The 25,038-nt window shown below is 41.7% G+C and overlaps 1 protein-coding gene across 1 annotated transcript in view; it reads left to right on the top strand.

Moving 5' to 3' along the window:
- LOC122804302 (F-box only protein 27-like) overlaps positions 1-25,038 on the top strand; it is a 643,152-nt gene that overhangs the window by 534,990 nt on the left and 83,124 nt on the right. The window contains exon 6 of the mRNA XM_044074092.1: positions 7,298-7,451. Within this exon, the coding sequence (XP_043930027.1) occupies positions 7,298-7,416 (119 nt within the window). The 3' untranslated portion in view covers positions 7,417-7,451. The remainder of the gene's footprint in view (positions 1-7,297; positions 7,452-25,038) is intronic.

Below are 25,038 nucleotides of genomic sequence, written 5' to 3'. Positions count from 1 at the left end.
CGTTTTGCGAAATACCCACAGGCTTGGGATTCGATAACCAACGATCAGTGGGTGCTTCGCATTGTAACCGGAGGCTACCTCATCCCCTTTTTCAAGCCCCCTCCTCCTACAAGGAGGATCCCGGACGTGCCACCCAGTCAACGGGATCTGGCAGCCGTAGAAGTTTCAAAGCTGCTAAGCAAAGGGGTCATCCAGCCCGTCCCCGCCGACCAGATCGGATCAGGATCTTACTCAAGATTATTTTTGGTGCCAAAAAAGACAGGGGACGTAAGGCCCATTTTGGACCTAAGCTCTTTAAATCGTTTTGTGAAGAAGTCCAAGTTCCGGATGTTCACCCTTCAGTCCATTCTCCCGTTATTGGAGAAGGATGTCTGGATGTGCTCCATAGACCTCAAGGACGCTTACTATCACATTTTGATATGTCAAGAGTCCAGGAGTAATTTACGCTTCCGCCTAGGAACCAGTCATTTCCAGTTTCGTGTACTGCCCTTTGGTCTCACCACAGCCCCCAGGGTGTTTACCAAGTGTCTGGCAGTGGTGACAGCTCACTTGAGAAGTCTAGGATTCCAAGTGTTTCCCTATCTCGACGACTGGCTCCTCACTGCCACCTCCAAGCATCTACTGATTCGAGCGCTGAGGGCCACAGTAACCTTGGGTCTCTCGCTAGGAATCACTTTCAATTGGAAAAACTCTGTGCTGCGGCCATCTCAGCGTATCACCTTTATAGGCGCAGAGTTAGACACAAAAGGATGCGGGCATTTTTGCCATCAGAGAGAATTCAGGTTCTACAATCACAAGTTCTAAATTTGTTACCCAAATCTCGAGTTCCTGCCAGACAGATTCTTCAGTTATTGGGCACGATGGCTGCAACTATCCTCCTAGTACCGTTAGCCAGGCTGCACATGCGGGTGCTGCAATGGCTATTATCAGTTCAATGGTCATACCAAGAACTTCCTCTGAACCACCTAGTTCTGATTACGGACAGTTGTCGTCGGGACCTCTGTTGGTGGCTATGTCGGTCCAACCTGGACCGGGGGCGTCCTTTCGCCCTTCAGCCCCCTGTTACCACAGTGACCATGGACGCCTCCCAGATAGGGTGGGGGGGTCATTATCTGGACAGGTCTGTCCAAGGCACTTGGCAGGATTGTGAGGCGCACCTTCACATCAATATCCTGGAAATGAGAGCAGTGCTTCTGGTTTTACAGGCACTTCATCATACTCTCCCCCAAGGTACTATTGCGATTCTATCCGACAACATGTCGGTAGTTTGGCACATAAACAAGCAGGGCGGAACCAGGTCCTACCCCCTTTGCAGGGAGGCCATGAGGGTATGGCGCTGGGCCATAGCCTCTCGACGTTTCTTAGTAGCCACGCACATTCCGGGAAAAGCCAATGTGATTGCAGACAGGCTCAGCAGGACTCTCCTGTTGCCCCACGAGTGGTCCCTCAACAACAGAGTGGCTGCGCAGATCTTCGCCAAATGGGGTCTCCCTTGTTGCGACTTGTTCGCCAGCCCCAACAATGCGAAGTGCAGAGACTTATTCACTCTGACACCCTTTCAGGGCCAGTCCCCCAGGGACGCTCTAGCCCATAATTGGCCCCCGGGCCTGCTTTATGCCTTCCCCCCGATTCCCCTTCTCCCGAGGGTGATTCAGAAGGCTCTTCATGTCGGGTGCCACATGATTTTGGTCGCCCCACATTGGCCCGTCAGGTTTGGTTCCCATTCCTTCAGAAGTATGCGGTACAGGGCCCCTGGATTCTGGACCCAGTGCCGGATCTGTTGTCCAATCAGTCGGGACACTCTCATCCGTCCCTCCGTCGCGACTGGCTGCTTGGTTACTCCACTTCCATCCTTAGTTAGAGATCTTTCTCTTTCTTCGGAAGTGATGCACATCTTGTCTTCTTCCCACAAGCCGTCTACCATTAAGCTGTATTCCAGCAAATGGAAAAGGTTTGTTTGTTGGGCCCAGCAACGAGGCATTGATCCTCTTACGGCCCCAGTTCCGCATGTCTTGGAATTTCTAGCTTCATTGTTTCATTCAGGCTCTTCAGTCTCCACACTTAAAGCTCAACTGGCGGCTATATCTAATTTTCATGTTGCTATAGAGCCTTCTTTAATGGCTAACAGACTTTGCAAATCCTTTCTTAAGGGAGCCTGGCTCCTCAGGCCTCCTATGGCTCATCCCGTGCTCCCTTGGGACTTGAATTTGGTTCTGGCCTCTTTAACTGCCCGTCCCTTTGAGCCGGCAGCCACTTGTGATATAAAATCCCTGTCGTGGAAAACTGCCTTTTTTGTGGCAATAACTTTTGCTAAGCGTGTTTCGGAGCTTCAGGCTCTCTGTTCTTATCCTCCTTATTTGATTTTTCACAAGGACAGAGTTTCCCTTAGATTGAATCCATCCTTTTTGCCTAAGGTAGCGTCCCCTTTATGCATTCAGCAATCATTGGAGCTCCCAGTTTTCTTTCCAAATTTCTCTAATAGAGCAGAATATACCTTCCACCAGTTGGATGTTCACAGGCAACTGCGTTTTTACTTAGAAAGGACCACTCAGACACGAAAATCTGACCAACTGTTTGTGTCCTTTGCGGAGAATAGGTTAGGTCTACCAGTTGCCAAAACTACCATTGCCAAATGGATTAAGGATTGCATCTCTTTCATTTATTCCCAGTCAGGCAGAGAGTTGCCTTTCCCACTCAAAGCTCATTCTACCAGGGCTATGGCCACCTCTGTAGCTTTTCACTCCAAAGTTTCAATAGATGATATTTGTGCGGCTGCTACTTGGTCTTCTCCGCACACCTTCATTTCTCATAACAAGGTTGATGTGGCTTCCCGAGGCAGAGCTTCATTTGGTTCCGCAGTTCTCGGGGGTGTGTTCCAGTGAGCCACCCGGGGTTTTAGGTGCTAGGGACGCTGTCCCATCAGTTATGAATGTAGGCAAGATAGGATCCCATTACATCTTTTAGTTATGTACTTACCATAACTTTGGATGTATGGGATCCATCTCGTCTACATTCATACATACCCACCCTCCTTGCCCCTACCTTTTGGATTTGGAGGAAATATTGATCTTGCTAAGCTCTCCTCTGGAAGGGCTCTGGTTGGTTACAGTTATTAGTATGTGTTCTGTACCTGTATGTGTGTATGAAAGCGAACAAACAAGATCTGGGGAAGCAGGCGTGGTGCATTATGGAATAAGGGGCAGCCCAGCCAATGAGAGACTTCGTTCTAGTGTATAGTGGCCGAGTCGGAGCCAACGGATCGGCTCCGAACCCATCAGTTATGAATGTAGGCGAGATGGATCCCATACATCCAAAGTTATGGTAAGTACATAACTAAAAGTTTCCCATTATTATCCTGTCATTCTGAAGAAAACAGGTAAAAAATAATCCAGGAATGTCAACTTTACTGAAACTACCTAAACTTCTGGTTGTGTACTACGAATGTTTTGCAGGGGGGCAAGCCCCCCCTGCATCCCCTATGTGGGGGGCTGTGCCTCCCACACCCTATATATATATATATATATGTTGCTGCTGTTGTTGTTGTGTCTTTTGGCTTTTCCTGGTTAGGGGTCGCCACAGCGGAACTCCGGTCCGCTAATGATTGGCAGTAGATTTTTACGTGTCGACTTGCCGGGCCTGACGCACAACCTTCAACGAAGGAACGCCCATTCACACATGTCGCCACACAGAAGATGCTGTAACTGAGAATTGAACGGGCTACGTCTAACTGTGAGGTGACAACGCTACCGCAGCACCAGCACCATATATATATATATATATATATATATATATATATATATATATAGGGTCTGTATCATATATTAGAAATTCCAAAATATCAAACACCATAAGCACGAACTTGGAATTTCGAAATATGATAACATCGAACACTCAGGATAGCAAATTTTTTCCCAGGAAATATTTGCTGTTCTGAGAAACATACACACAACACAAGCACACCAAAATAAATAAACCACACACATACACTTAACAAAACCCTACTTTTAACTCTACACTAAACCGTACATACATTCCTATCTATCCACTAACCTTATCCCGCACCCTAACCCTAACTGTAACTGTTGCAGACTTACCCTACGAAACTATAAACAAACAAATTAATAGACACACATGCAGTTAACAAAACCCAACCCTATACTAAACCATACATGCATTCCTAACTATCCATTTACCTTAACCCGCACCCTAACGTCCATAACTATTGCACACATACCCTACGAAACTATACACAAACAAACTAATTAATACACACACATACAGTTAACAAAACCCAACCCTACACTACAGCATACATACATTCCTACCTATCCATTTACCGTAACCCGCACCCTAACCCTAAGGTCCGTAACTATCGTACCACAGTGGAGGAAATAGAGTACCACAGTTGAGGAAATAGCGAAGACACGGAATGGCCCACCGACATCTTGCCCTAGGTAAGAATTTGATGTTCCGGGGTTTTGCTATTTTCATCCTTCGATGTAGTGGGTTCGATATTATAACATTCGAAGTTTTGCAACTTCGATGTTATAATATAGACCCTATATATATATATATATATATATATATATATATATATATATATATATATACTAACTCCGAGATCACACTACAGTGAGGGAAAGGGTAAATTTCCCGATCCCCACTATAGTGCGATCTCCATTCAAAATGACGAATTCACAAGAGCGAATGCACATTAATATTCGCTCTTGTGGATTCATCATTTTAAAAATTGATGTTACGACACCTTGCAAGAGTGCCTTTCGGCCTTTCAAGGTCATGTAACTGGTTTACGACATATTTATGGTGAACCATATACACACACATATTTGTGCAAAAATAAAAGGAGTGCAAAATGGCATATAAACCTCTAAAGAGAGAGAGAGAGAGAATAATTAAGCAACAGAAGACTAAATGTATGGTTGTGTAGCATTTAAAAATCATCAACTCTCCTATTTCTAGCCTTCATCAAAATTTTTGATGTCTGCAGACTGAGAGGTGTGGCCTGTCTTTCACTTTAGATCTAATCCTGTATCCTCAGTACAATATCAAAAGACCACTTTTAGTTTACCATTTTCATTGTCTTTCTCCAATGCTTATTGTTGCCTTAATACATTCTTTGCTGTAGTACTTCAACAAATTGTAGTCCATTCCTTACGCTTGGCTTACTCAGAATACTATTTTTGCTGTAACACCAAAGAAAGAACTGTGCCACACTTCTTTTGATCTTGTACTCTATTTCAAGTACCGTCACCTTCCTTTGTCCAATGCAGTAGTGGCTGGTAATTTCAGAGCAAGGGGGGAACTGCAGGAAGCAATTAAATTAATAGAATTAAGTGGAATGGGGCAGGTCCATAACACTCAGCTGTGATCATGGTTGCAGTTTTAAATAGCTGGTCATGCACATGCTAAATAGTCTTTCAGCAGGACTTCTCTTCAGAATATATGCCACAGTTCCTTTGTGAAAGAGAGTTCATTTCAAACACATGAGATAGTTCTAGCTACTTCACAGATGGTGTACTCATCAGACGTCTGACTGTGAGGGAAAAAATGGCCACAGTAACGTATTTCAACCAAACACACACTAGCCCTTGTAGCCAAGATCAGTGACTTCTTAAATATTCTCAAACAACAGCGGAGCTCAGTTACTCTCTTCCACAGACTGCCTCATTGACCAGAGTGTACACCTTAGATGTCTAATTGCAAGTAAATAAAATAATAATAATAATAATAATGGTCACAATACTGTATTCTGGTTTGCTTCACTCAAGCATGTAGCCCTACCAAGACAGATCAGTCACTTCAAATTTGCTCGGACAACTGCAGAGAACTGTCAGTTTCATCAGCAGTCTGCCCTTCTACACAATAATTATAGCAGCTTTGTTAACTGAGCACGCCTTAGCTGTCAGATTGTGAACAAATTAATAAATATTCCTAAGTAAATGATGGCAACAATAATGTATTTCAGCTAATTGCTGTTTGACATATACAGTGCAGTCTATTGCAACACAGACACACAAATGCATATGTGCGCGTGTGCGTGCGAGCGCACACACACACACACACACACACACACACACACACACACACACACACTAATTACAAGCACTCTGTCGTTTGTGTGCACTTCAAATGTCTGTTATCAAATAAATCAATAATAGTAACCACAGTAAGGTATTTGAGGTCATTGCTCTTGGTCACAGACAGAGCAGCCCACTGCAATCTCCCAACATATACACAAACTATTAACTTGTGACATGCACCATCAGAATCCATCCACTAGAGTTATTTCACTTTTATTTATAAAGCTTCCGGCAGCAGTTACCTAAGGCATTCTAAGACAATAGGAAATGACTGGGCAACTCAACCCTGACTGAAATTCTGTTTCTGTCCCCAGAAGGACATGAATTAGGGCATAGTCACCTTATTGACTATCAGAGAGTCCAAGAAAAGGATGGACTATTTATGCAAACCCAGCTGTATAAACTGTTTTTTTTTTTTTTTTTTTTTACTGTCTGTTAATGTTTTATTCTTCTTTTGATATTGCCTTGGCCAAGGTCCATCTTGCCTCAGTGCATTGATCTAACTTAGTAAACTGATATATGCAATGGAAATTTTAATTTTTGAAACTATGGAGAAAATGTGCAGAATCTGGGATTCAGTTTGAATGTGTTTACACAGTTGCATATGCTGCATTCCTAAAGGCTACCTGCGGTTAAACTGTTTTTACATTTTGTTTAATGGCTTAACCATAATGTTGGAATATACCTAGCCTCTCTGTGAGAGTATATCATGTATTGGGTGTGATGCATTCCAAAGCTGAGGTTGAATATTGTGTCTGATGTATTCCACTGTTGAGGTTGACCCTTGCTTGTTTTTGACCCAATTATTGTGAAAAGTATTACCAAGCACTAAATGCCGTTCCACTTCTACACTGTTGGTGAAGTATTATATGCTTGATTAAACATGGACAGGAGTGAGAGGTTGTAAAATATTGATTTGTTGCACTTGTTTGGTATGGTAACTTGTTGTTTAAGCAGTTTCTGTTATGTTTTTAGAGCAGTTTTGCTGTGTCTGTAAACTGTTTATGTATTTGCATGTTTAGGATGTCATCTGCTTCTTGTTATCTCAATATTAAATTTGGCAAGACAACTAATGGTAAGTGCATTCTGCTGAATTGTTGTCTGCAAGAAAATGTATTGTGTTGAAGATGAGATAGGCTTACTTTATTGTTTTGATCAGCATTACCATCTTCCATTTTTTTAATTTTCTATTGTAGGTGCTGACATCATAACTGCATCCACTGAGGAAAAAGAAGAATATGATGATGAACAGTTCCCAGAAGATAAGGAGCTTGAAGAGGATGACAATTTTTTGGAAGAGGAGTTGAATGAATAAAATTCCAAATATTGGAAAGAAAGTGACACAAACTGGTAAGTCTACATTTATATTGGTAGGCAGTTGTTTTAACTAACATGCTTTCATATTTTGTAATCATAACTTAAGTATGTCCTCCACACACACATATATATATATATATATATATATATATATATATATATATATATATATATAGTGATTTACTGACTGCCTCTGTCCATCAGAGATATAGGCACCAGACCAGGAGTGAATTTCTGATTACCCATCCACTGGTCCAAGTTGGTAAGGTAAGGGTAGGGAGGAACTCTGCTTCATATGTACTGGGAACCTGTTCTAGAGAATCAGAATTCTCTGACAAACATATCTGTCTCTCCAACATGTCGTATTTACATCACAAGCAAAGTTTAGGCCTTTTAATCTGGTAGTGCTGGTGCTGTTTATTTTGCAGATGTGCAAAAGATTTGTTGTATCAGGGTCCAGGGATGCCTTGTATGCCAGGCAAAGATCACCTTTCAGAAGTCTGTATGATACTGAGTAAAGAGACAGTGCATTTAGATCATCAGTATGGGACATTGTGTTTACTCCTGTATTCATTTTGTAAGGAACCTTTTTGGATGTTCCAGTTGCTGCATGTGTCTGGTCAGGTATATACCATAGTGGTCATTGTACTCTATGATGGGTCTGATGAGGGCCAAGTACAGTTGTGTGATGACCTCTCTGGACCTAGATTGCATGCTCTTGCTTATAGGTTGAGCAATACAGAAGGTTTTCTTACTACCTTGAACACATGCTTGTCAAAGGCTAGTTTACTGTCTAAATGAGTTCCCAGATCCCTGACTACTGAATCAATTTCTAGAGATGTTTTATTGATGACTTAGTTGCCCAGGGTGGCTGACTTTCCAAAATGTGCTATAATGCATTTCTTGGTTTTGAGTTTTAAACCATGGGTTTGGCGTTTACATGTGTTAAAGCTTCCTGAAGGATGTTTTTCATCCTGGGGGATTCAGTGACTGCTCCCAGTTTACAATCATCTGTGAACTTGGTTAGCCAGAGGCCTTTTACATTGACTTTGACATCTGGGAAGTAAATGTCAAAAGGAGTGGGCCTAGTAGAGAGCCCCAGGGAACTCCACTGGTGACTATCCACTTTATTTATTTTATTTTTATTTATTTGACATTTGTTTACCAGGGTGGTCTGACTGGGTCTACAGAGCCCATTTTCAGCAGAGGCCAGGGGAGAAAAGCTCCACATACAGAACAAATACAGTATAATCCAATCCAATACAAATGACATTAGAAGTACTATACAAAAATAAGTTGAAAGAACATAAACTATGTTCCAGGGTATTACAATATATACTACACACCTAGACAATTCTATAGAGTTAAAACATTATATACAATAATAGGCACTCTCACCATATACATAACCTATGAATAGATAGTGTCCAAAACTAGTATGTACGTAGTGCACTGTATGACATTAACTGTTACAGTACATGAAAACATAGAATGTTGGTTTCAGTCAGGAAACTAACAGCCAGAAAGTGATGCAGAAAGATAGTGAGATAGTTAAGAATAGAGGCATTATATAGTCTGAGCAGTAGTTTAAGGATATGGTATAGAAACAGAAAAGGAGTTAGGAGAGCCTTAGGATCTCGCAAACTATGAGGGAGTGAAATGTGACAAAAGAGGAGGATGGGGCTAATGTAGAATAAGAGGAAGAACTGAGCATTAGGCAGGCTTTATGCAGGAGCAGAGCCATGATTTTTCAGATGATTTTTAAAGAGGCTTTGAAATGGGTTAGACCAGGCATAGACTTGGTGGCTAGTGGTAGTGAATTCCATAGTAAAGAGACAAAGTATGAATAGAGTGACCTGGTTTTCTTGTAGGTTTTGAGATAGCCAAGAGATTTTTGTCTTCTGATCATAAAGATCGATTTGGTGTGTAAGGTGTGACTGGATTGGCTAGTGCAGGGCAGCCAGTAGGCTTGAAAATAAGGTTGTGCATAGTGGATAGTTGAATAAAGGCAAGTTGGTTGAGGAGTTCTAGCCAGTTTAGTTCTAGTAGCAGTTTACAGTAGTGTGCAACATTTAGAGTTTGTGGCAAACTTTGCAACTATGTTGTAGCACTGTTCCATCTTGCTTAGGGTAGAAGTTTTTAAGTTACTTAGGACAGGAGCACCGTAAAGAAGGGAGGGAAATAAAAATGTTTTTTGCCAGGGTAGTTTTGGTTGCTGCACTAAGGAAATGTCTGTTTCTTTGTTAAGAGTCCCAGTTTTTGATAAGTTCTCTTTACATTTTGCTGTATATGGGGGTCAAATGAAAGCTTATTGTCAATGATAATTCTTAGAAGTTTGGTTCCCTGCACTATTTCTGTGATAGTGTTGTCAGGTGCAAGAATGGTGAAATGATCAGTGACAGGGTAGGTGCTTTGGGGGTGAAAGAGTACTAGTTTAGTCTTCTTTGGATTAAGAAAGAGTTGGGAATTTCTTGGCCAGGATTCGACTGCAGTAAAGGACTGCTGAGTTTTTGAAAGTAGTACTGGTAGTGACTGAGCGGTAGAGATTATGGTAGAATCATCAGCGTATTGAATGAGGGTTCCAGGGTGAGAGGCAGTGTGAAGGTTGTTGGTGAAAATGTTGAAGAGTAGGGGCCTGAGAGGATGGAGCCTTGAGGGACTCCAGTAAGGTTATGTAGAAAGGGGGGGAGTTCATTGGACCATTTCACTGCTTGTTTATGATTCTTGAGGTAGCTCTGAAACCATTTTATTGTGTTGTGTGAGAAGCCTAAGTTAGACAGTGTGTTCAGTAGTAAGGGGTGTGACACTGTGTCAAAGGCCTTGGAGAGATCAAGAAAAACCAAGGCTGTATAGCATCCTGCATCTCTGGCCTTGTTTACAGTGTCTGCAAATGTTAATAGAGCTTTAGCTGTGCTGTGGCTAGGTTGGAAGCCATGTTGGGTTTTGGTTAAAAGATTGTTTTGCAGTAGGTATTGCATTACCTGCTGATGGATACCTCTCTCAAGAATTTTGGATATGGGTGACAAGATGGATATAGGACGGAAATTGAATGGTTCAAAAGAGTTGCCTCTTTTATGGATGGGGGTGATGTGAGGTTGTTTCCATATGACAGTTCTGACCAAGAAAGCACAAAAGTACACAAGCTGTAGAAAAACAAAGTCAGCACTCCTTTAACCACACACTTCAGCAGCTCAAGTAAATCCTTGTAGTAAATGACCGCAAAACACTTTAGGAGCAGTAAAACACTGTTTATTTGACTGAAATAACAAATAGTTAACAGGTTTCATCAAGAACCTTCTCAACTTCATCAGACAAGAGCAAATCCATAAACACATTATTAAGTACATTCTGCAAGAACATTAATTAAGTAATAAACCAATCCCATCACACTGACTAAAAAGGACCTCCCTGAACTCATAAATATTCATGAAATGCAGTCATAAAAACATTCTTAAAAGCATTCTTTAAAACCAGCATTTAAATGTCATTAACAGGTAGAAAAATACTAAAAATAGATATAAATACACACATAATGTATAAAATCTATAATAGGCACTTCTGGTTCAGATAAAGACCTATTTATAAGGATACTGATTGGGTAGGCAATTGAGCTGGCAGCCAGTTTGAGGTAGTGTGCAAGGTTTTCGTTTTTGTAGCAGTTTCTTAATGGTATCAGTGGATATGGGCTGAAATGACATTTTGTCATGGGAGTTATTAATGAGAGGGTTAGAAGTATATGATGGTTTAGGGTTAGTGTCCGAATAGGTTGGGGGGGTCCAGCATTAAGGGTAATAGTAGGTCTGATACTGATTTTATGAACTGCTTGTAAAAGTTTGACTATTTGTGATGGAGGCATATCAGGTGATAGGATGTGCTCTCTGTTTGTTCCAGGGCTAAGTAGAGAAGATATGGAGTGCCAGAATTTAATGGGGTTGATGAAGCTGGGAATAGTATGACGTCTTATCTCTGTTGAATAGTTTTGTCATTTTGTTACGTGGTGTTTTGAAATTGACATGAATTTGTTCATTTTTGTTTAGTTTCCAGGTCATCCAGGCTAGGTCCCTTTGCTTCATGAGGTGTTTGCATTCTTTAGAGAGCCATGGTGTTGAGTTCTTTTTGATTCTTTTCAAACGAACGGGGCTAGGGTATTAAGTATGTGCATCAAGGTTTTATTAAAGTATAGTACAGTATCATTAAGGGGTAGTTGTTTAAGGGGTGTCCAGTCTATTTCATGTAGTAGATTGTTGAATTTATGCTGACAACAAAAATTAGTTGAGTTCCTAACTGATTTTAGAGTGTGTTCTCTTAGTTGTTAGGAGTTTGTTCTAAGGGACTAAACTGACAGACGATCGCTCAGGGAGCTGGACAGCGTACCAGAAGAGGGATAATTGGTGGGGTGGGATACTAGGTTCCAGTCTAGGGTGGATTTGCAGGTAAGATCTTTGCTGTATCTTGTTGGAGTATTGATAAGTTGAGAAAAACATACATATTTATACTATTTGTGGGGAAGTTGGAATCTATGGTTTGTCAGTCTCCTAAGATTATTGTTTTGAGGTTTATTGTTTGGGATGTCCAGGATAAAATACTTTCCAGCCCTGGTATATTGTGACTTGGTGGGATATATATTACTATTATGCAAAACCTTTTTAATGTATTGAGGTTCAAAAAAGAGATTAGTACCTCAGCATGGGTATATTACTGGTATAGGGTGTGATGTATGCAGAGGGATGTAGAAGGGATATCCATCCCTCCCCCCTTTTTTAGATCTATCTTTTCTGGTTATTGCAAAGTTTAGATGTATTATTTCTGTGTCTTTTACATTGGGGTGTAGCTGTGTTTCAGTAAGGGCTAGTATGTCAGGTTTATTTTGATCAATCCAGGCATGCAGTGGGGCTATTTTATTACATATACTTCTGAGGTTCAGTGTAAGTATGTTGAAATCTTTGGGATTACTCTTGTGGTTAGGATTAGAGGATGAGCCTGGATTCGGATGTATGTCTCCACATTTGAGAAGATAGTTAATGAGGAATGAGTATAATGGGAAGTGTTTTTTATTCATAGGTGATGGTGTCAAGTGTGGTTTCATGGGAGGTGAGGAGGCCAATCTGTGGCTTGAATAATATGGAAGGGTATAGGAGAAAATCTGGGTGAAGATATTGGAGAAACTGTGTTGTTTATTGGAGTGATGGTTGGAGGAGGTTGTTGATGTATATTGGTGTGTGGCGGTATGCAAGGACAGAGTTGTAGTGAGGTTGAGAATTAAGAGTAAAGAGGTTAGGCAGGTTAGAAGGAGCATGTCAACTGAGATGTGGGTTTAAAAATAGTAGAAGTGGTATTTATTTGTTAGAATGTACTATCAGATGTAAATAGAGATGTATACTTATCTAGTGATGGATCTAGGACGTTTGATCGAGAGATCAAACATCCAAATCCAAAACCACTGAACACACTTTAACAAAAGCACTTTCATCGAAAAAGTGTGTTAATAAAAACAAAACAAAAAAAAAACAACACTGCATTTACGTTTAAAGCCCCCCTGCACCACCCATGTGGGGGGGCTGTGCCCCCCACAACCCCCCTACTTTGATATTCTCCCTCCGAGACTGCACTACAGTGGGAAAAAGGGAATTTTCCCTTATCCGCACCGTAGTACGGCCTTGGCAACGGGCATACTTATGCGAAAGTGCTTCTTCGGTGAAAAGCACTTTCACGTAAGTATGCTTGCGCTTAATGGTTTCAGACGTTTGATCTTTCGATCAAATGTCCTAGATCCCTAGTGATATGTGAGCAGCTTAAGGTAACACTGGAAATGTTTTGACTTCAGGGTGGGCTTTAAAAATGTCGTTAATTGTTTTGCCTTGTGGTTTGCGATAAGGAGGGGTGAGGGAGCTGCGACTGGTCAGTAGTAAAATTATGGTGCAATGTTAGTTTGATGTGTGTATAGTGGAAGAGAAGGAGGTAAGCCTGGAGTTAATGCAAGATAGTTTGAAGTGGTGATAGTATTAAGATGGTGATAGGGGGATGAGAATTCAAGGTGATGGATGTAAGGGAAAGCAGTAGGTAAGGTGTGAATGAAATGTGGGTGTGGACAAGATAGAGTTTTATATAATTGGATCATAGGAATAAGGGGGGTGGTTTGCTTGGGATATGATTAGAGGTGCTGAGAGCAGGTGGGATATGGAGGCAGGGTAGGGGAGTGGAGTGAGCAAAACGAACGGAGCAGGAAGAACATCCCAAGATGGTTTGCCACCAAAAACAATCAGTGATGTAGAATGTTCATGGACACAAAGACAATGTCTCTGAACTCTTAATACTTGATTTGAGTAACATTTAATTTTATGGTTATGAGTCTTTCCGAATTTTTGCAGGCTCTATTACACCAATAAGAGTAAAATATGCTGAAGTGTTAATTTAGCTTCACTTTCAGCAGTAAAAGGCCTGTGAGTGTGGTTGAGTAAATGTTGGTGGGGATATCCTTCCAGCAGATTCAACACTACACAACAGAAAACACTAATGCATGACTTAACAAATTACGTTTTTAGTTTGATAACAAATTAAGTTATTAGTTTGAGTCTTGGAAATTGCATTACATAGATTTAATTCATTGTGTTGTTCCTTGTGAACTTTTGCAACTGCAGGTGAAATTCAGCTGTGCAAATTCTTTGAGTGGGATATGATAACTGTTGCAGCAGCAGTAGTCAGACTTACTATGTGCTTGGTTCACTTATTGTAGAGTGAAGCAACTGGATGGAGAGAGCACTTGGGACATGGGGTAGAGAAGTGGAATGTGGAAGTGGCTTCACTGATTCTAACCTCCTGGGTTCTGTCTGTGACCCAGCTAACTATACAGCATGTTTTAAAGGGGTTTATACCTAGTTCAGTAAGTTTGTTGACAATGCATGAGTGGAGTATTGTATCGAATGCTTTAGCCAGTTCTAGCTAGGCAATGTGCACCATTGTCACCTCATACATAGCCATAGTGACCTTTTCAAAGAAGTCCGTTAAATTCAGTAAGCATGACCTTCCTCTGACATAGCCAGACTTGATGGATCCAGTGTCTAGAGGTCTGTTATGTCCTTGCTGATAATTGCCATAATAATTCTTTCAATGGCTTTGCAAATAAGACTAGTTAGGCTAGTGGGTCTGTAGTTTTCAGGATATGTTGAAGGTTCCCCCTTATGAAGGGATATGACTGTTGCAGTCCTTCATTCATGTGGCACACAGCCTGTTTTAAGACTCCAGGGGTCCTGATAAGTCCTATTTTAGACTGGTTAGGAGGCATCCTGGGATGTTATCTGGACTCATTGAGGCCATGTTGTTGACTTTAGTGAATGCATCCAATTCATGCTCCCTAGTTATAGTTGGAGGGGTTATGTTTGAGGAGATTTTGGGGGGATGGTTGGGGGTGGAAGAGTAGAGTTGGAACTGAATTTGTCCACTAACAGGTTCACTATATCACCAGGCTCAGTGAATGTATCACCATTAACCACCAGTTCAACACATTGTTGTGTGCTGCCCTTCAGGTTTATGACATAGCCGAAAAAGGCCTTATGGTTCTTTCACCTGGGAGTCTATCTTAACCTCAAATTTGGATTGACCTAATTAGCCCCCTTGGTTAGCTATTTAGTTTAATGAGTGAGTTTTTATCTTTATGAGAATTACCTGTCCTCATTTTTGCAATAATTTATTTATTTTTGTTGTACATCTTATTTAATTAGGATGCCACCAGGACAGTTTGTTTCTGGTGCTAGTCCTAGGCTTTTTTCTACTATGTACAGCAGCCTGTGTTCAGTCATTGACATGGTTGTACAGAGTTTCTGAGAGCAATTCAGTATATGCTGCTCTTTTTTCAGGGTTTGGAAGGGCATTTAATTTTGACAAGCCGTCACTTAATAAAAGGTAGTTTGCCTTAGAAAACTACTGAACCGTTACTAGTTTTAATGGGATTACAGAGTTGATTTTGATTTTTAAGTTGACATGTTTATGGTTGGACCTTACCAGGGAGGATAAAACATTGAGGGGGTGCAAGATTCTCCCATATTTCTGAGCTCTGGGTTCAGTATGTTGTAGCCTGTAGTAAACATATTCACTTTGCATTTACGAAGTCCAGGAATTTCTGCGCCTATAGATTTGAGGTCTTGTAGGATTACCAGTCTATAGAGGAGAAATTAAAGTCACCTATGAGTAGGGTGTTAGGTTGTATATTAAGTGTCTCCAGCAGGTCCAGTTATGCACTGTGCGTTTCTTGGGACGTGCAGGGTGACCTACAGTGAACTAGGATATGGTACGACGATCTGCATGTGGAGGAACTCCAGCATGTCTTCCTGTTTGACTACCCTAAAGGTGTGCTTATTATTGATATATATTGAGACACCTCCAACTTTTAGCCCTTGTCTGTGCAGCTACTGGTCTAAAAGTGTGTAAGGCACTGAAATCTTGCACTGCCAGGTTACTTTTTGCCACTTTAAACCATGTCTTGGTAACTGCACAGATGTCTATATTCTTGAGTGTGAGGAGGGCTTGGAGGGAGTGTATTTTTTTTGTTTTTGTTTTTTTAGGCTCCTGGCATTGAGCAGTTAACACCTTGAGCTTCCATTTAGTTGATTTTGCTTTGTCAGTAGGTTTGTCAGTTTGGCGTTGCCTAAAAAGGCAGTATGGAGGTAGATAAAGTTTTAGCCAATATTCAAAAGCCTAGAGAGGAAAGGTACAGACCATCCTTGGCAAAGCTACGTGGTCTTTTAACCCTGTCCTCCCAAGGTGACATATATTGGATCCCCTTTAAATGACACCGGAAAGAAAGCTAGTTGTTGAATTCAGTTATTTTTTGCTCATATTGCGGCATCATCCTTGGTGATGTTAATGTGCTGCTCAATGCTAGGCTCATACTGGCTTGAGACACACAGTCTGAAAGCTCCATAATTTCTCTCTTCGTATAATCCAGAGAGGAACAGCTCACGTCATTTACACATACATGGACTAGGATGGAATCATACTGGTACCTGCGGCATAATGATTTGAGTGTGTATATAATCAGATAGTGCAGTGGTACAGCAGTTTACATTGTCGCCTCACAGCAAGAGGTTCTCTGGTTCGATTCTTGGCTTCTGTGAAGAGTCTGCATGTCCTCCCTGCACTCATGTTGGTTTTCTCCGAGTGCTGTGGTTTCCTCCAACGTTACAAAGACATGCATCTAGAACGTTTCTCCCAGGGCCTCTGCTGAAAATTAGCTCATTCCAAGTCAGACTTTCCTAGTAAACAAATGTTAAGTAAATAAATAATAAAATGGTTTGGCAGATCCTGGCTCCAGATAAGCAAGTAGCAGTTCTCTTCTTGTTCAGCCTTGGTTGTAGGAAATCAGTATATTTCACAATGGAGCTCCTTATGATGAGAGTCCCAGGAAATGTGTTTGCTTGTCTTAAGTGCTCAGTGTTTGGGGCTGCACTGAGACTGACAATCTGTGTAGTGTTAGATGTTTTTTTCTAAGTGCCTCTGGACTTGCTGAGGCGTAGATTTGACAATCAGCAGTCTGTTATTTTTAGGAAGATTGCTTTTAACTCATTACATCTGAGTGACACCTCCAGGTGCTTCTGCAGTTAACTCCTATTGACACCTCTAGGCATCAAATATCGCTTGTTCATATTTGCATCAGTAATTCGAAAACCATGCTATATACAATGTTTTAAAGATTTCTTCTTAAATCTTACACAATGGCAAACTCAACTGCATTAATATTTGACCTCTGTCTAGAGCAGGTAAATAGATAATTAACTGATGTTTGTATGATATTAATTTATACAGATATAATTTTCACATTTTTCTAAATATCTTAACAACTAAGCAACACAGATAGAACTCCTTAGCCTCATATGAAAGCTGTCAGCTAGATGAATAAAATGTTGCTGACAGTATGTGTGTAACTTGAGTGTTTGCAGAGATATTGTAAGTTGTTTATAAAATATTACAAATGTAATAGTTACTGTGTTTAATGTGACTTATAAAATTCAGTTTAAGACCTAGAATCTAAAGAATACTATCACTATAAAAATCCTTTGTGCTGAAGAGTTTGCCATTTATACTCCTTTTATAACTGCTATGGTTCCAGAAATATGAACATTTGTTTGAAATGTGAGAACATAATTTGATTTTGTCGAAAGGCGTAAGCTTCACCCATTGGAAGTTATAGTTCAAACTTCCTGAGCTCCATTGGAGTGAATGAGTTAATTGCTTCAGCATACTTTAGCCTGTGCGTGTATGTTGTGTGATATGTGAGGTGGTTGTTGTGTTCATGGTTTTGACAGCCTCATGTGTGCTTGTATGTGAGAGTTTAGCCTTCAGTGTCATTGTGTAAGTACACCTCTCACATACTTTATCTGCTTTTTTAAGGATTAAGTGGTTGTCAGTTATGAGGCAATTGTACATTGTCTCAAAATGCCCATATTCACCACACTGTATACAGAGAAGTTAGAAAACTGCATATCCGTACTGCCCAGTCTTTTAATTTGTAAGCTAAAAGAGGTGGTGTATTGGAGTTAGAAGGCTATTAAAAGTGCTTTGTTGCTGCATACTAATGACAGTGCTGTACGGGGGCAGATTATGATAAACATAGGTTCATAGGTAGGTACTAGGCTATCTGCCCGAGGGCATTTATAAGCCTAGCCATAGTGTGTTGTCTTTCGCTGCCCCATTGATTAATTAACTGATCCTCTGTAAATTAGAGCCGATGAAGTGATCCCAGGGGTGTATTTTCTGTTACCCATTCACTCATCAAGGTTTCTCTTGAAGAGTGTTAGTGAGGGGCTCTGCCTACTGTAGTTTGGAATTTTGTTCCAAAGCATGGGAAGTCCCTGTGACAGGAATCTATCCCTCCAGCATGTTCTATTTATTGTTGTGGCGAAGTTTAGCTCACTAGAGCGTGTGGCTTGCAGTGACTTGGATTTCTTTAGGTGGAGCATGTCCATCAATTCTGAGTTGGTCATGGCTTTGTAAGTCAGACAGAGATCACCTCTGAGTAAGTGATATGCCACTGAGTACAGCCAGAGTTTTTTCAGTCGGGCTGCATAGGACATATGTTTGAGGCCAGTAATCCTCTTGGTGAGGTACTTTTGTGGTCTCTCCAGCTGTTGGAAGTGTCTTGTGAGGTACATCCCAAATGGGGCATTGTACTCTATGACGGGTCTGATGAGTGACGAGTAGAGGGGGCACTATAACCTCTTTATTTCTAGATGTGAACCCTTTAGTAATTAGATGGGCAACATAGACGGATTTCCTAACTAATTTGGCAATATGATTGTCAAAAGGAAAGATTACTATCTACCTGGGTCCCCAGATCTTTTATTACCTCTTCTGTATTAAGGGGGCTGCCACCTATGTGGTAATTCGTAGGTGTTTTGTTTTTCCCAAACGGGATGACTATGCATTTTTTGGCATTTAGCTTGAGGCCATGACTTTGACACCAGGTGTCCGTCTCAGTAAGGTCCTTTTGGAGGATGTCTGTGTCAGCAGGAGAGTCAGTTATGGCTCCCAGTTTGCAGTCATCGGAGAACTTGGTTAGCCACAGTCCTCCTGTGTTTGCCTGTACTTCTGAGAAGTATATGCCAAACAGTAGGGGTCCCAGGACCGAGCCTTGCAGGACACCACTTGTGACTGGTTTAGAGTCGGATCTGGAGCCCGCTATTCTTACCGTGTGAGTTCTGTCTGTAAGCCAGTTGGCAACCCATCTCATGACATAGGGGCTTATGTTTAGGCTGGTGAGTTTTTCTGTAATACCCAAGTGGGGAATGGTATCAAAAGCCTTGGCAAGGTCAAGGTAGGCTATGCCCTTGGTGACTGTCTCGAAGAGTTCAACCAGGTTTAGTAGGCATGATCTACCCTTATCAAAGCTGAACTGGATCGGCTCAAGTGTTTGGAGGTTCTCAATGTCTTTGTTAATGAGTTCCATGTTGATGCGCTCCATAGCCTTGCAGACCACGCTAGTCAGGCTTATGGGGCGATAGTTACTAGAGTCATTTGTGGCCCCTCCTTGGTGGAGTGGAATAACCGTTGCTGTCTGCCATTCTATGGGCATGTAGCCTGTGGAGAGCCTGAGGATGAACAGCATGTTTGGTGGGGGGGTTAGTTCTTTCTGTAGTTCGTGCAAGACACAGCCTGGGACACCAATTGGCCCCATTGACGCTGTGTTTTTGGCTTTTGAAAGGGCTATTTTCACCTGTGTGTCTGTGCTTTCCGGGACACTACACTTTTCCGGTATTGTTGTGGGCCCTTTTCGGGGTGAGAATGGGGTGAAGTTTGCACTGAATCTATCTGCCAGGATGTTGGCAATATCAGTAGGTTCAGTATATTTTGTGCTGTTTTGCACTAGTTCAGTGCATATCTGCGAGTTGCCACTTAGATTCTTAACATAGCTAAAGAAGGCTTTGTGGTTATCTTTTGAATCCTTGGCTATTTTTCTTTCAAAGTTAGCCTTGGATGATTTTATGAGGGACCTTAGTTTCTTACTGATACTGATCAGGGATGTCTTTCCTTCTTGGGATTTGCTTTTTTTCTGAACTAGTTTCCTCCTTCTATTCTATAGCCTGTTTATGGCAGGTGCCCACCAGACTGGTTTCCTTCTCTTAGAGGAGTGAGTCTTGGTTTTGCTAGGGATGGCATGATCCATGCATCCTTGTAGGTGCTCATAGAGTGCATTTGTAAAGGTTTCTGCATCTTGGGCAGCGTTATCCTTTAGCATGGGGGCTGTGAAACTTACTGCCAATGTCTTAAGTAAGGTGAAGTTTGCTTTAGAAAAGTATTTTACTGTGGTTTCCTTAGCTGGGGGTGGTGGTGGGGTGTGGACATCCAGAATGATTAGTTTATGGTCTGATCTAACCAGTGATGGGTTGAGCTCCGGTGTGGAACACCTGTCACCCATGTTTGTGATGACCAGGTCCAATATGTTTTCACCTCTGGTAGGGGAGTTTACCATCTGATCCAGGGCATTTGAGTTGATGAATTCCAGGAAGCGCTGGGCCTGGGAGTTTGTACTTGAGTAGTTTTCCCAGTTAATGGTAGAGTAATTGAAATCGCCCAATATCAGGGTGTTCAGTAGGACCTTCATGTTTTCCAGTGTCTCCAGAAAGCTGGAGTGGTGGTCCTGGGTCATAGAGGGTGATCTTTAGCAGGCCACAATTTGCATTGCAGATTTGCCTGATGTTAGTTGCACATGGATGATCTCAGAGGTATCATGCTGCGCCACTAACCTGGAGGTGTAGGTAACCGTGATGAATATGAATACACCCCCTCCTTTTGTGTTTCAGTTCGTGTTCGGTGGCCGAAATGTGTGGTACGAGTTGTAGCCCATTAGTGCTGCGGTGCTCTCTGGAGCCTTGAACCAGGTTTCAGTTACTGCACAGATGTCGACATTCTCCATACTGAGAAGTGCTTCTAGCACGTATATTCTGAGGATTAAACTCCTGGCGTTGAGTAAACATAACCCTCAGAGTTTTTTGTTAATTGTGATGTTTACTGAGGTGGGTTTGACTTTTGAGCCTTGCCTAAAAAAGGCACTATGGGGGCAGCAAGAGCCTTTTCCAATATTCGAAAGCCTAGGGGTGACAGGTGCAAGCCGTCTCTTGCGAAGCAACATGGCTTGTCGAGCATGTCGTCCCAAGCTGACAGACACTGGATCTCCTTTGAATGGCACCAGAAGTTTAGGCAACTGTTGAAATTGATAATTTTTTCTTTATACTGAGGTATCATTCTTGGTGGGGGCAGGATGCTACTCAGGGTCAGGGTCATACCAGCTTGGGCTACATGATCAGAGAGCTCTTCCATGTCTCTTTTCATGTAGTCCACGGAAGTACGTCTCGGGTCATTCCCACCAACATGAACAATGACAATGTCATATTTGTACTTGTTCTGGAGTGACCCGAGTGCTTGAGTTATGTGGCGGATTCTGGCTCCCGACAGGCAGCTAACAGTAAGCTTCTCCTTGTCCAGCCTAGTGAGTGGGACGTCAGTGTGCATGACTGTAGAGTCACCTATTACTAGTGTGTTAGGTATGTTATTTCGCCTTAAGGGCTGTGATTGTACGGCACACTGATTTTGTGTTTTATATGTTGTCTGGTTTGTGATGGGAGGTGCAGGTTGTTTGGGTGTTTGCTTTGGAGGTCTCTGATGCTTTTGCAGGTTTCTATTTACAGCCTCCAAGTATGATTTTGTGTATTTATGTGTATTTTTTGCCAGTGCTGGTTTAGTAGGTCTATGTGTAGCTGGAGGTGTGGTGCAATTGTTAACCTTCTCCGCTTGACTGTCTGTTCCAGTCTTTGGTGGAGACAGCTTAGCCTTCAGTTTGGCTGTATAATTGCATCTCTCACATATGTTAGTGTTTTGTGGTAGGAGGAGAGGGTTGTCTGTGTACATGAGGTAGTTGTAACATTGCCTCAGGATACCCAGATTCACCAGCTGGACTGGAGAGTACACCTGAAATTGCCCTTTGGTCATGCCTGAATAATAGGGTGAGCTGCTTAGTCGCTTGGTTGGTGAGGGGTGAATAAAGAGCCTTGCCCTTCTGGGCAATCAATTTTTAGGGTATATTAGTGCTTGCTATTAGGTCTGAGCAAGTGTTGGGCTGTAGGATGCTTTTTGAGTGCTTAGGTTGAGAGTTAGACTAGTTTCAAGGGAAAAACTGAAGAGGAGACTTAGTGGAGCTGGGAATAATTTAACCCTAGCTAACCGGCACTGCCCGATGCACAAAACCGTGCAAGCGCAGTTTTTATAGCAGGGAAATGAAAGAGATAGAAATTCGCCCAAAATGGCCAATAAACTACTAACGTCTGGGCTGGAACCACTCCTCCAGGGACAGATAGGCTGCTCAGAGCTCCCCTCTCTCACAGGTGAACAGAGAAAATTCTTTCTATCCAAGTAAGGTATGGGCAACTCAGAAACTTGTAACACAGCCTTGAATTCAGCACTAGCCTGAACACTGGACTATACTAGCTTAGAAAGGTGGGAAACAAGGAATTTTTTTTTTTTTTTTTTTTTTTTTTTTGAAAAGATTAGGCAAAACAGTAAAAATACACTTAAAACAGCTTTAAACGACTACAAATGATCAGAAAAGGCTGTCTCACTTTAGTGTGTAGCCTACAACAGTTAAACAAATTATTTAAACAAAAAACTTTTTAAAAGTACAGGCAATCAAATAAGTACAATATGTGAAAACAAAAGCTTTTGAATCACAATAAACACTGGAAAATCAGCGTTTAGGCAGAAAACAGTTAAGTACAGCAAGAAAGTACAGAAAACTGATGCTTAATCACTCCAAAGTCTCTCTTGTAAGCTAGAAGGCTTGTATCAGTTTAAGGCTTTCTAGTGCTTCCCAGTAGGTTAGTTACAGGAAAGATGGGAAACGAGCGCAGATGTCGTCTTTTAAACCAGAAAGTTGAAAGAGATAGACAAATTGCCCAAATGGTCAATGAACTACAATTTCTGGGCCAAGAACCGCTCCCCTAGTGGTAGACAGGCTACCTAGTGCTTACCACTCCCACTGATAAGCTAGAAGGCTTTCCTCCAACACAGAAAGGCTTGCGGGGCTCAGAAGCTTACCAAAAGTCCTGGATACAGCAACTCTATCTGGACTAGGCTAGTTACAGGAAAGGTGGGAAACAAGCGCAAGTGTGCCTTTTAAACCATAAAGTTGAAAGAGATGGAAAAAAACTGCCCAAATGGCCAATAGCTACAATTTCTGGGCCAGGTACCACTCCTCTTGTGGTAGATAGGCTACCTAATGCTTACCACTCCCACTGATAAGCTAGAAGGCTTCCCTCCAACATGGAAAGGCTTACACCGAAGCTTACAAAGAGTCCTGGATACAGCAAATCTGTACCTAGACTAGACTAGTAACAGGAAAGGCACAAAACAAGCACAAACACAGGCTTATAAATCAGAAGGTTGAAAGAGATGGAAAAGCTTCCCAAACGGCCAATAAACTATCATTTCTGGGCCAGAAACCACTCCTCCTGTGGTAGATACATTACCTAGTGCTTACCACTCCCACCGATAAGCTAGACGGCTTCTCTCCAACACAGAAGGGCTTGGGGGGCTCAGAAGCTTACAAAGAGTCCTGGATACAGCAAATCTCTACCTGGACTACACTAGTTACAGGAAAGGCAGGGACCAAACACAAACACAGGCTTTTAAACCAGAAAGTAGAAAGAGATAGAAAAACTGCCCAAACGGCCAATGAACTACAATTTCTGGGCCAAAACCCCCTCTTCCCGTGGTAGATAGACTACCTAGTGCTTACCACTCCCACTGGTAAGCTAGAAGCAAGGTATATGCTCTATATTGTTGCTTTACAGGCTACAGTTTTATGGACCATTCTATAGGGAAATTTACTTTCTGCGTGTCTGCAGTTGTACAGAGCACTGCTAACCCATGCAAATGCACAAAATTTATAGCAGCACAGAAAAAATAAAAAAACGAATGAGCCCTCTGGCCGATAAAATGACTACATTACGAGTCTTTTTGTGTACTTCCCAACTCAGACCACAAGATGAATAAACTCAATCCTCCTAATGTAAAAAAACACAGTAGAAGAGACCCACAGTACAGTGCTACCGCAAACCAGTTAAACAGCTAGCTGGAAATCCCTTGCCAAAGGTGATTTCTTGACAGTCTTATAGCAATTCCTTACAGGAGACTTCAGAATCTTGAGGATTCTGATTCTGAGGATGTTTCCTGTAAGGAGATGAAAACTTAAACTGTGAGCTTTGGCCAGCTAAGACCTGCATGCAATCAACTGAACGTATAAGTGAAGTTAAGTAAATCTTTATCTGCACTTTTTTCAAATAATACACAATTTAAATTAATTTGTTTGTGTTGCATTGAGCAATATCTAGCTGGAAGTTGTGACTCTGTTTTTTCAGTAGGTTCCCGCCCACCCTCACTGTTTTTGTTTTGGTGTTAATCTTGGTGGCTTTGAAACTAACCGCCCCGCTTGTAAATTTGCACTTGGATACTCCTCCTGGGCCTATCTCATTTGCTCTCTCAAAAAAAAAATGTTCTTCTTTTATCTGCTTTTACTGTATTTGTGTTTCTTCCTACTTTATTTTGCTTTTGTGTCATCTTAAACATACTCAATTGTATTTATTACTGCTTGGTGTAACTCATTCTAAGCCTTTTAGTTTAAGCACTTGGGCTTCAGACCAGTTGTTTTACATTAAGAAGGTTTGTGGTCTGCACTGTAGTGGCAGAACAGGTAGCTTACATCCTTCTACGTTGGGAACTGCTGATTGAGGGCTCAGTGTCTGTTATTCTAAAAGTGTATTAGTTCTGGTTTAAGCACTTGGGCTTCAGGCCAGTTATTTTACATTAAGAGGGTTCGTGGTCTGCACTCTTGTGGGAGGAGAGGCTGGACTCTGCCCTTCTGAGCTGGGAATTTCTGGTTAAAGGCTTATAGTGCCTGCATATTTGAACTGCTTCTTACTGAAATTGGTACACCTTGTTTGCTGTAGCATAGACTAGATCCAGGCCTGCTGAATCTAGCTTTGTTTGTATAACTTGAGCACTAATCCAGGCATTCTTTAAAGTATTCAATTGTATTTATTACTGCTTGGTAGTAACTTGATTAAAGTGTAGCTATCAT

This window comes from Protopterus annectens, chromosome 6.part0, assembly GCF_019279795.1.
Source record: "Protopterus annectens isolate FY-2018-M chromosome 6.part0, PAN1.0, whole genome shotgun sequence".
In the NCBI taxonomy this organism is placed as follows: domain Eukaryota; kingdom Metazoa; phylum Chordata; order Ceratodontiformes; family Protopteridae; genus Protopterus; species Protopterus annectens.
The sequence above is the reverse complement of the archived record's forward strand: the minus strand, read 5'-3'. Positions and strand labels throughout refer to the sequence as shown.